The sequence below is a fragment of the Drosophila melanogaster genome, chromosome 2L (genome assembly GCF_000001215.4).
Source record: "Drosophila melanogaster chromosome 2L".
NCBI lineage: Eukaryota > Metazoa > Arthropoda > Insecta > Diptera > Drosophilidae > Drosophila > Drosophila melanogaster.
The window spans coordinates 15,471,979-15,484,625 of record NT_033779.5 but is presented as its reverse complement, the minus strand read 5'-3'; the positions used below and the strand labels follow the sequence as shown (position 1 = coordinate 15,484,625).

Here is a 12,647-nt window from a genome sequence, read left to right as displayed (position 1 = left end):
TTTAAAATCATGGAGAACATGTCCAGGAACTCAAATTTCAAACTACAGGTTGTAAGTAAGAAGTACTTGGTTTTGTTTGTGCCCCCACCAGACACCCATTAGCATATGAACCAGAGTCAGAGCAAACAGAGTCGCACGTGGATCGGGGATCTTTTGCCCCGAAGCTCAATGGCACAAAAAGGTTAAATAGCACAAATGTCGGACCGTAGTTAACCATAAAATTTACTGCCGCAGCTGGACAACTTCGGCTCGAGAATGGGGAGGGGACGGGGGATTGGGATTCGGATTGGGATGGGGATGGGGCCATTCGAAAGACGCAATTCGTACAAAGGCAAAGCCAGACGGTGGGAAACGGAAACAATGAGACCGATTGTCGTCGACCGATAAAGCCAAGCCGAACCAAACCAGAACTCCAGACCCAATACTATTTTATACTGCGTATGTCAAACTACTTCAGGAGGGAAGCTTACGATTGCATGCATAATTATCACGCGAGCATAATCGAAATTTTGAAACTGCCGCAACTGTGTTTGCTTAGCTCGAAAAAGGGGGAAGTCTTCGCATTCGGGCCCTCGATGGATATCTCCGCATAACAAGGTGTCAGACAGCAGTGACAAATGAAAGCGAAACCCCGATCGAAACCGAAATCGATGGGCAGGCATTTAAGTATGAGGGGACACCTGGACACACACGAAGCGCCAGTCCATTGTTCAACAGGACAAATCTCGTCAACTTGACATGTAAATCGTTAGAACGTGTTGCACTCGATTGATTGCTCTCACTCCCGAGAAGGTTATCGGGGATCATTTGACGGGAAATGGCTGCAGGATAAGACATTATATATAATTTGTAAATGTAAATACTGGGCATATTGTTTGCCACTGCTGCGGGATTTCCAATGAAATCTTCATTTCCACGGTAATTGTTGTCGCTTATAAATGATTTAGATGGGATTAGATCGATGTGGTGTTAATGTGGGCACATTATGCGAAAGGATTGGCCATTCCGTTCTAGGACGCGATCCGACCATGGGTTTCCCACGAATTCCGGAGATTCGAGCCTTACAGTTTTCTGGGAAGTCACAGGCCAAATGGAATTGGCCTACTAGCCCATTTAGTAATTTTATTAACATTATTTGTTGTTAAAATACCAACGTATTATGTGAAATTAAAAAAACTGCAGTTGTCTTTGGATACAGAACAATTTAAAACCATATTCAAAATTTTAAGAACAGCATTCTACAACTGTAAATCGAGCTCCACAATGTACGCTACAGAAATGCAGGTTTGGTAATCTATTGTGGCAATGTTTTTTAAAACAATAATGATTATGTAAACAGTAAAAACTCAAAAATTATAATATCGAACAGATATGATCTCTAAAACGGTTCCGTTTTCCATCTTCCGATCTCCGAATGCTCCGTTAGAGGCCAGTGTTTGGGCAGCTGTGATGCAACATTTTGTTATATCTTAAGGAATATGCATCTGCATAACCCACTACAAAGGGAATCCAGAACGGAACTCATTTGCCCGCTCGAAGAGAATCCCTGCACATGCCAAAACGCCAGCCAGAACAAAGGGGGCGAAACAATTGCGGTTGCATTACCCCAGCAGTCCAATTCAAATTCCGACAGCCTCCAGCCGGGCAATGAAATTCAAAAATTCAAAATCAAAGGGCAGGCCTGAGTCGACAAAGGATGTGACTCAGGTAGGACCCCGGGCCTGCCGCCAAAAAAAAAAAAGAAATGCTGAAAAATCTCGAATGGTGCACTATTGTTGTGTCCTGTGCCCTGACTGTGATTACTCGTATTCCGATGTCGATCATAAATGCGGTAGTTTAATGCACTCTAAGAAACCAGTATTTGCTTTAAGTACAAAATAAAATTCGTAGAACCGACTGACTTAAAAAAAAGTATAATGAATTTGAAATCTTAGCTTAAGAAATCTTCTAGAAATTTAATAAGCCTAGCTAAGCTCATTTTAAAGTGTCCTATTCCGTGTGTATAATATATGGGAGTAGTAATACTACTTAACACTACAATTTGTAGAAAAATACTATACTTAGATATGCAAACATTTTTATTAACTAGAATTGTTTGCAATTTTGCCATACTTTTTTGCCTGGTGTACTCGCCAAATTCCCCATCTCTGCACTCAGCATTGTACGCCCGCAGATGCAAGTCAACGTCCGAATCAAGTCTCGATTTTTTGGGCTGAGGGCAAACAGATGCACATCTTGCCAAAAACCAAAACCCAAGAGCTGAAAACGAAAAACCCAAGCCGATGGCCCAAGACGAAGACGCGCCAAAGGAGAAGAATCCTGGGCTGAGCTGCAGCTGTCAATGCCAAGCCACCAACGCGCCACCCTCGAGTTGACATTATTTCCAGCACCGATTTGTGCTGATTCCTGATTTCAAAATGCTCCTGCCTGCCCGCAGGCGCAGATGCGATATCCTCTGGGTTTCCTTGGTGCATTGTTGTTGTCCGTTCACCCGTCCGCCCGGTGCAATGATTTTTTCTTAACGGCTCCTTGTCTGCTTTGTGTTTGTGCGGGTTTTTTTTTTTTTTTGCTCTGCACAAGGAGCATCTAAGGTCCTGCCAAAAAGGTGTTGGAAATCTTGTTAATAGGGGAGTTTGTTTCATCGGCCTGACCTGGCATAACGTGGTGGGCGTCTGGCAAAGGAGATAAGATGTCCCATATATTTAGGGATAAAGTAATATAAAAAACCACTGGTTGAATGAGAAACTTCTTAGTCTGATAATTCCATTTTTCCCTAACTCAACTATATGTAATTAACTTAATCAAAATAATAACAAAATGAATTTATTGGGATATGTTTTATTATTTTTATATATATGTAGAAGAAAGTATAATTCGGTTAAGCACAAAATGGTGGCTCTCCTTTTCGGAAGCGTTTCCAAGCGGAAATCACTATAATCATTAGTGAATAATCACATTCAACCCCTGTAGTAAATTTCACCAGACAAAAAACTCTCCCTTTTTTTATGTAGTCCGTAATCACCGCAACAGAGTTAAATAATATTTACACACTTCATTTAGGAGACACGTGTAATAGGCTAAACAGAGTGTTTAGTGTGGCCAATAAGCAGGACACACGCGATGTCCCCTAATCAGCTTAGTCGCCGTAGCATAATGGAACGTTGGGGGCAGCGATGACGACAGGACACTGACAACAGGATCTGTAATGTCGGCACTGAATTGACAGGATAACGAACCGTGAATAGGCGCGAAACCTGCGTCGAACCTCAAAGAAGAAGGGAAGCCAAGGGGGAATCGAACTGGAAGTCAAGGCAGCTGCCACAAGTGCAGGACTTGCGACAATAGAGCTTGCTGCTGGGATGGTTTTTGGGGTCCGTTTAGATTTTCAGACCCGCCAGGGTCGGGGTCGGGGGTCATTCACTATTTGCAGCGAACAATGGGCCACAGGTAGCGATGGAACCCGCACCCGCACATAAACGCCGACAGATACGGCCAGGTGATCCAACTTTTTGATTTCTTCTGGCTAAAGGACATTGATACGCCGGCCCCGCCGAAGGATTCCGAGAAGCAATTCCTTTCGCTGGCTTTTCAAAACATTTACTCCACTGTATTTGGCCATTGTGCCGCGAACCTACCTATTGATTGTGCAATGCACCCGGTCCACATGCACACACATACAGCCCGTGGCAGTGATTTTCCCTGCTTCTCCGATCTTCGATTTATGGATCGCAGCTCCTTTGTTCCGTGCCAAAAAAAGGAGAGCCTGACCTGGGGGTAGTATAGTAATCAACAATTCATTGTCAACGACATCACACATCGTATATCTTGGGCCATAGTTTGTTTTCCTTGGTGGTATCCCTAATGTTCGTTCCTTTCTTTTTCTCTCTCCTCTTTATATCTTCGTTTTTGCAAAAGGTTCACCAGGCCAGGTGACCTGGATATACTGTTAGGCTGTGATGGCCTGTGAAGGAGTGGGGGTTTTGGTTAGAGAAACACAGTCTAGGAAGCTGAAAAAACAGTTACAGTTATCCTTGGGCGAAAATGTGATATGATTTTTCTGAGTGTTTTATGCGAATATTTAATAAGAAGAACAAAACGAAAAACATTTTTTACAAGCTCCGTAACATTAATTATGAATAAAATTACAAAGTTCAATGTGTTGTTCTTAAAATACATTTCGATCATCGTTCATAATGTCTCCTTTTTGCACTGGTTGTCGACCTAGTTCTGTTTTGTGACTCGGATTTACTATTTCGCATGGCTCCTCTTCGAACAATGTCAGTCGAGCTCTGTAGATCCCTGTGTTCCCTCTTCATTGTCAACTTGAACAAATGAGCCAGGGAACAAGGTGCAAAAATGGGACGGTCCTATTCTCAGCAAAAATTGACAAGAACAACAACAATGTCTATGGAAAATCGAACTTCATCCCAGCACCTGCAGAAATCCCGAGCGAGTCGGGGAAAAAGTATTTAACCCCCGAAAGGGTTTTCCCCAAAATAATGAAGTAATGAATGAAGCGGAAAACACTGGCCGCCAATCTACCTAATACTAATGAGCGGGCCAACCCGACCAGGAATTTTTGCAAGTCAGGTACTTCAACGGATATATGGGTTCGACAAGTGCGGATTTTCCCGCGACATCAATGAGGACTTGGCCGGGTTATCCGCGGTGCTCATCGGGCAATTCCGCGGCCGAGGACTTCATCGTAGTGATCATTAGGTAGATATGTGCATGGATGTGACATGGCGATCATTGCGCGGAATAACACACGTAATAACCGAGATATCCGGGATGACCCACCAGGTAGGATGTGAGGACATATAGAAAACCCCCAGCCAGTTTTTCCACTCGTCGTGGCTTGTTTTGCTTGAGTTTCGCTGACTGCGTAATTGGATAAGATGGGAAATTACTTTAAATCCTTCGCTGATCCACATCCGGACATTCGTCGAAGGAAAATCCATTGCAGGGAAATACGAAATGGAAATGCGGCTGGGTTATTGGCTCGACATTTCCCATCTTCCCTCACGCCATTGGTTGCAGGATCGCGGGGAATTGGAATTCCGCGCTGGAATTTTTTGTCACCTCTTGGGTTTATCAAAACTTTTGGGTTTGCTATGGATTTTTTCCAATTTTACCACCGCGCCTGGTTTTTTTTTTTTGACGACGCGGAAAATCGGACTTGGCTATGCGGGCTTGTCTGTTTTTCCGGGTACAAAGTCTGCATGTCAGCCTCCATGCGGGAGTGGGAGTTGGGAAAGTTTCCCATCGATAGTTGGAGGGGTGGCTTGAAAGTCTGGAGGTGCTAGCTGGGAAAGTTGTGTGTGCGCGATGAGGCAAGGAGTCAAAGATCAGGGGAGTTGGAAAGCGAGAATTGTGGGAATCGTCCAGGACTCAGCTGGATGCTGAGGGGCAGTATGATTTTTTTTACGTTATCAATCGAATTGATTTTAAGACAGCAGAACTTCACATACTAATAAGATGACCATGGGATTAGTTAAAATGTGTAACTCGTATTCGAATCGTCATTCTTTCACGGACCAATCGTGGGAACAGGAGATCTCTTCGATCCAAGCTCACAGGAGACTTGACACTCTTCGTCTATTCCTTGTCAAGTTTTTAATGACATCTCCTATGCCCTGAGCTATGTTTTCCTAGCTCTCATCGATCGCTGCCAATGAGCCACTGGAGATGATCCATAAGTCAGCGTAGAGTGCACCCCAGAGTTGACACTTGGTGTCTCGGAATTCGGCTCATTATCAGTGCTATTTTTGGAACACCTCTCTGCGAAGGTGTCATTTTTGTCAGTGCGTATCGCTCAGGTTCAACTCCCCACCAAAAACCGAATTTAGAGCATCGGCAGATGTACTTGAAGCACTCAATCTAAGTGAGGAAACCACCCCATGAACGAAGAGTACTAGGAGTCCTATTTGACTCGTGCTTAAAAATAGAAAATTACTTAGGGTGATCCATAGGTAGGGAGGCGATATTGTAACTTGCATTTCGGACCCGGACCTGCACGAGTTATTACGGGTGGGTTGTGAGCGTATCGGGAAATTGGAGAGCCACCAGATCTGTCATAACTTATACGGGGGATCCTTATTCCTGGGAGGGTGCGCCTGCGTCTGCTCTTCCGAGAGAGAGGTGGGAAATGGAGGAAGAGAGAGAGAGAGAGAGTGAGAGAGCAGGTAGAGGGAAGTGAGGGAAATACGCAATAAGGGTATGGGAAAAGTGCTGTTGTTGTTGCTAGGTAGCGACGCACACGTGCGAGTGTTTTTCTGTTTTGAAGAAGAACCACCACCAAATGGCGACAGCGGCGTCGGCAGAGGCGCAGAGTTCCGGGTATAAAAGAGCGTGCTCGACTGTTGACCTGTCACAGCCACCTCAGCTCTCGTTGAGAACGCAACCACCGCTCTATACTCGATCCCGAACTATATAACTCGCCTCTCGATCGCCGATCTCCCGATTTACCCATCTCGATCAGTACCGGAAACTAAAACTTAATCACACACACATCAAAAATGGCCGCCAACTACAAAAGCTGCCCGCTAAAGAAGCGCCCCATTGTCTTCGTGGAGGAGCGTCTGCCACAAACGGAGGCCTTGGCCCTGACCAAGGACTCACAGTTTGCCCAGGATCAGCCGCAGGATCTATCCCTGAAACGGGGTCGCGACGAGGAGACCCAGGATTATCAGCAGCCGGAACCGAAACGTGACTATGTGCTGAACCTTTCAAAAACACCGGAAAGGAACTCCAGCTCTAGCTCCAACTCCTGCCTGCTGTCGCCGCCAGTGGAGGCCCAGGATTACCTGCCCACCGAAATCCATATGCGTGGACTAACGGCAGGAACAACGGGATATACCACCGCCACCCCCACCACGATTAATCCCTTCCAGTCCGCCTTTGTGATGGCCGCCGGTTGCAATCCGATCTCTGCCCTGTGGAGCAGCTATCAGCCCCATCTGGCCGCCTTCCCCTCGCCAGCCAGCTCGATGGCCTCGCCCCAGTCGGTCTACAGCTACCAGCAGATGACGCCGCCCTCCAGCCCCGGATCCGATCTGGAAACCGGTTCCGAGCCAGAGGATCTTTCAGTGCGAAATGACATCCCACTGCCGGCTCTGTTCCACCTTTTCGATGAGGCCAAGTCCAGCAGCAGCGGTGCCAGTGTAAGCAGCTCATCGGGATACTCCTACACTCCGGCCATGAGTGCCTCGTCGGCGAGTGTTGCCGCCAATCATGCCAAAAACTACCGCTTCAAGTGCGACGAGTGCCAGAAGATGTACTCCACCTCGATGGGCCTGTCCAAGCACCGTCAGTTCCACTGCCCGGCAGCCGAGTGTAATCAGGAGAAGAAGACCCACTCCTGCGAGGAGTGTGGAAAGCTGTACACCACCATTGGAGCCCTGAAGATGCACATCCGCACCCACACTCTGCCCTGCAAGTGCCCCATTTGCGGCAAGGCCTTCTCTCGACCCTGGCTGCTCCAGGGACACATCCGCACCCACACTGGAGAGAAGCCTTTCCAGTGCCCCGACTGCCCACGATCCTTTGCCGACCGCTCGAACCTGCGAGCTCATCAGCAGACCCACGTGGACGTCAAGAAGTACGCCTGCCAGGTGTGCCACAAATCTTTCTCCAGGATGTCGCTCCTGAACAAGCACTCCAGCTCCAACTGCACCATCACTATTGCGTAGGATTCTCGACATATGAATCCCTTAGCAGGACACAATTACCTAAGCAAACTCACATTCCGCTGGCGAAGACCAAACAAACAGACAATACCTATTATAAGTTTGTACTAAGTCGATTCGGTTTTGGTGCTACTATTACTATATTTATTTCAGCTATAGTATTCTAAGTTTAAGTTCATGTATATTGCCTCATTGTCACACGCAGCATTTTACCAAATCTATTCATTTAATTATAATATACCCTTATTTATGTATTCTCAGTACTGTTAAGCCAACTGTTGTTAAGATTATTCCTAGCTTAAAGAGAAGAATTAAATATTTTTATAAAATAAAACTCACGAAAAGAAATTTATATGGTCTTTATTATTTTTAACAATTTTGAAAGAAATTCTCACAGAAGGAAACTGTATAGAAATATTCAATTTAAATTCTATCACTAATATTTGGGCTCAAATACAGACAGATGTGAATAAAAAAATTTAAAAATTTGTAACCAAAAGTTATAGAAAACATTTTAGGTAGTAACAGCATTCATCGAAACGCATTAAAAAAATGTAATCTTTCCTTCTACAGTTTCTATGTGCCTTCAAAATGTACAATAATTAACAGGAAACCAAACATCCGCATTTTGGGGTCTGCCCCTGTTCATATTTTGTGACAATTTCCGCCAACCCTCTCGAAAAACAGAAATCACAACAATAGCAATATCGAATTCTCGGAGAAAACACCTTTGGCATGTGCAAACAGGGAACCGATTTGTCATACACTTTCCTTTTCGGGGACTTCCTTCTAACCCGCCCCCATTAATAGCATTCCATCAATTTCAATCCATATCGCTCGGCGTTTTGCACCTTTTGCCAATGCAAATATTTAATTAGCTGACACCGACATCGCTTCACGTTTACATTTCTGCAATCCTTTTCCAGCATTTTGCCGAACTGATGGCGGCGCATGCGTCCTGAGTCCCTAAAGGATACCAAAGGACACCAGAGGACCGTGGAGTGCAGGTGATAAACGTAGCGACGGCTGCTTATCGAGTCCTTCCTGATTGACTGGCAGACGGTAGTTCAGGTCCTGATTGGATTGGATTACCACCGAAGCATGCTCTAAACCGAGAACCCGTCGAGGTTTATCTGACTATTTGATTAGACCCGCGCGGTGATAATACTTTAGTTTGAACAGGTATGAGGAATAAATCCAAGATATGGGTGGATATTTTAGCTTAGGCACGTATGGTTATCAAGGCAAGGTGAGTGGGTATTTGGATTCAATTTGTTAATAGCCATGTTCTAATAGATATTAGTTCAGAAATGTTCACTGATACAATTCAGTAGTTGTAAGATTTGCCAATAAACATTTAACGATTCTTTTATTATTTAAGGAAGTCCCGTAAATGTGTGACTCTAAAAACATAAATAATCGAATGCGGGTGTGTCGGAATGGGACAAGCATTAGCGACATTATGTTGCAGTTGCAACACCTTTTGGTCATAAATAAGGCTCACAAAAATCCATTCCCAGAAGGAACCAATGCAGACAATGACCAATCATTCCAGTTCTACGGTAATCAGAGCGCGTTTCTTGTGCAATTGCAAAAAACTGCAGCACAGATGCAACTGGTCACAATGCATCAGCTGTAAGGAAAACACCTTGCCGGGTGGACAATGGCTAGAACGCAGTACCTGTCGCCCGATTGTCTGCCCAAGATTCCTTCACCCAATGACCTACTGGGAGAGCTGGGCGACCGACTTCTGTGAAGTCTTCCGCCCTTTGTTTCTGCGGCATCCTTTTTTGCCATTGTCCTGCGGCTAATCACCGCTTAAAGGGAAGCCAAAAGAAATCACAGACCACAAAAGTCAGTCGATCTTTACGCTTCGCTGAATGCAAATCCCGCGCAGGGAATCGATCCCAGAGCCATCTGAGATCGGGGACTTACTCCCCATTAGTCCGGCAACGCGATAACAAATTGCAATTGACAAAGCAAACGAGATGCGATCGATGGAAGCCACATATCCGAGCCTCCAATGTGGATGCGATTCCGATTTCGAGTACGCGGCCCATTCCATGCCATACAAATCGATGGCCGGCTGAGATACAAGCTGCGGCATTTGTAATTGCCAAGAAATACGAGGGACAGAAGAGGATCAGGAGGAGCTGAAGGAGCATGCGGAGGAACAGGAGGATCAGGCCAGGCAATCAGCGAGCGGCGCATGTCACAAAGCGCAAGCAAAAACTAGAAAAGATTGCTTAGTCTTGAAAAGCGAGGAGCGAATACTCTACCAGACAAATTTGTCTCAGCCATATTAAAAATTTTATCAAATCTAAATAACGTTGAGTCTTTGACTTTTAATATCATTATATCATTCATATCATCAATACTTAAAGGGATACTATCTTACTGCTTCATATATTGTACCGAACTTTTTGTTTAAGTCGGCATACTTTCAACAAGCGTATTCACAAAAAAGAAATGCCAGGGGAGAAGGCAAGACAAAAAGCTCATGCAAAACAAACATTAGGAAATCCAATCCGAACTCAGGCATCCAGCATCTAACATTCAGCAGCTAGCAGCCACTTAGGCAGTCACTCAGTGGAAAGCCAGCAGTCGGAGGAGCTGAGGAGCCAGGAGTTGCCAGTTGGAGGAGGAGGAGGAGGAGGAGGACCAGGTATGGGGCAGAAATCGTGGACCAAGTCGTCGTTTAGGACGTCTGAGATTACGAGCGATTACGTTTTACTCCAAATTTGTATGCTGCCAGAGTTGTAATTGAAAAAGCATCAACATTAATCTTGGTACTCGCACACACATCGCCAGCCAAGTCAACTAGCGATTTTCGATTTCGATTGGGAATCGGATTTCGTAAGCGGTCGGGAGATGCCAGATAAGCGGGTGTAAGTGTGGGTAAGCCTGATCTGGAATAAAAAAAAAAAAACATATTGCTTAATCGCAGCGCTGATGTGGAGCAGCAGATATGATCGGCAGATCTCCATTCCACCATCCCCTCTCCGGGGTCCACGAATCCGACTCCGACAAGTGAGCGATGTGCGATCGCATGGCATAAATCAAATCCCGGAGAGAAATTGCGCCGCCGGCTGACAACCCAGCCACGACAACTGTCCATCGCATCGCATCGCATTGGATCCATCCAGCCATTCCTCCATCCCGCCATCCAGCGGAGCTCAACTTTATGCTTTATGCCAGGGCACATGCAAATGATCGTGCCCAGCATTCGACACCGGCCTGCGGATCGCGGATGGCAACCTGTCAGCGATCAGTGACCTTAACTGTAAAGCCAGTCGCAGACCGCATAGGTTCTATTCTCGACACTTCAAAAACTGTGGGCTAAATATTAAATACAAGCCACTCTAATATCTATTGGCTTTTGTCCATAAAATCTTCCTAACAATTGAATATATACAAACAGCTGTTTGAAAATGCAAAAATATTCCTATTTAAATAAAATAAATTCTTAAATACATATATTATTAAGCTTTTAGTTTACTAACTTCCCTTTTCATAAGCTTGTAAACATTTTTCGCCAGTGGATTCTTGAGTAACATGACCGCTGAAACCTGGCGTTAGTAGTCGCTAAGTGCAGTCAAGAGACTGCGGACTTGAGACTCCTGTGGCCATCAACTTGATGATGAGGCAGGCAGATCGCCCCAATCCCCCAGCTTCCAGAGCCAAAGCATCAACCATAACCCAGGCGGCAGCACCATCTCTTAACCCCCTCGTAGGCTTCGTGCCTGGACTGCTGTAGATCGGCGAGCGTTGATAAATGTTGTTACTTGTCTTTGGATGGTTGTACTCTTCTGAGTTGTCGACAAGCCCGATCGATGGGTGGTTATAGTTGACATGTCGCTCTGTGTTTGCTAGGCCCATCATCTCGAGATCGGAGTAGGGATAGGGATCGGGATGGGGATCGCAAAAAGGGGGCCAGGGCCAGAGCCACGATCGCCCAGGGCTGGTCGACTGATTGCCCTTGCCGGCGACATGTTCGCCAAACGGTTAATTGTGGTTATGATTTGGCCATGTCTCCGCCTAATTAGCCACCTTATATGCCACACTAAAATTACCTTCACTTCCTGCTTGACATCTGCCATCATCTGGGGCTCATCTGCAATTTGAATTTCCCAAGAGCCACGATCCAGGTATAAATATTGCATAAAGTACAGTCAAAGGGTAGAAAGTAGCGCTCCCCTCTCTCATTCCAGGCACATCCGATTCGTTAATTTGCAGGCAAATCGATTCCAGTTGATGGGATCCAATCCAGAGCTCACTTCGCCCAGCGATTGCATCTACTTGACACACATTGCACGCAAATCGATGCGGTAGCATTTACAAATATACCATATATCGGGGAATACTCCACCCGCCAATCCCGCACTGAAATTTACAAAAGATGCGATTCGGTGTCCAAAAATAGACAGCTCCCTGCGATGGCTTGAGCCGATGCTCGACAGCCTATGCCGAAAATGATTTATGTATGGGACTTTCATCCATTTCATTCAGATGGGCCTACTTTTTGCATCGCGGTGTATTAGAAACAGTAGATATGACCCTTAAAATGGGAATAAGTCTGTATTTCATAAGGGAGTTCATTGCCCACTCTCAAGACTTTGCAGAAGCTTAAGCTGTCAAACGCTCTTTTCATGCAATGTGCTTAACGAAATTAAACAATTTAAAGTTACTTTCAACAGATTAAACTCCATTTTCAAAAATTACTTTAGCAAAATAAAAGTAAAAAAAGTAGTAAAATGTGCAACTACCATTTGTTATTAGCAATTACTACAAGGGGAAAAACATAAAAAATAAATATAATCTTACACAATAGGCTAAGTTTTAATGAATATATTATGTATATATATATATATAATCCGATTTACTGAGAAATTTTGTAAGACGTGACATATTCACGTGACAGACTCTTCAGCACATGTTATGATAGGCAATCGCGTATGC

The 12,647-nt window shown here is 45.0% G+C and overlaps 1 protein-coding gene across 1 annotated transcript; it reads left to right on the top strand.

Annotated features, from left to right (window-relative positions):
* Positions 1-6,365: 6,365 nt before the first annotated feature.
* sna (snail) lies at positions 6,366-8,033 on the top strand. Its single transcript, NM_057384.4, has one exon. The coding sequence runs from the start codon at positions 6,519-6,521 to the stop codon at positions 7,689-7,691; it is 1,173 nt and encodes a 390-aa protein (NP_476732.1). The 5' UTR covers positions 6,366-6,518; the 3' UTR covers positions 7,692-8,033.
* The last annotated feature ends 4,614 nt before the right edge of the window (positions 8,034-12,647 follow it).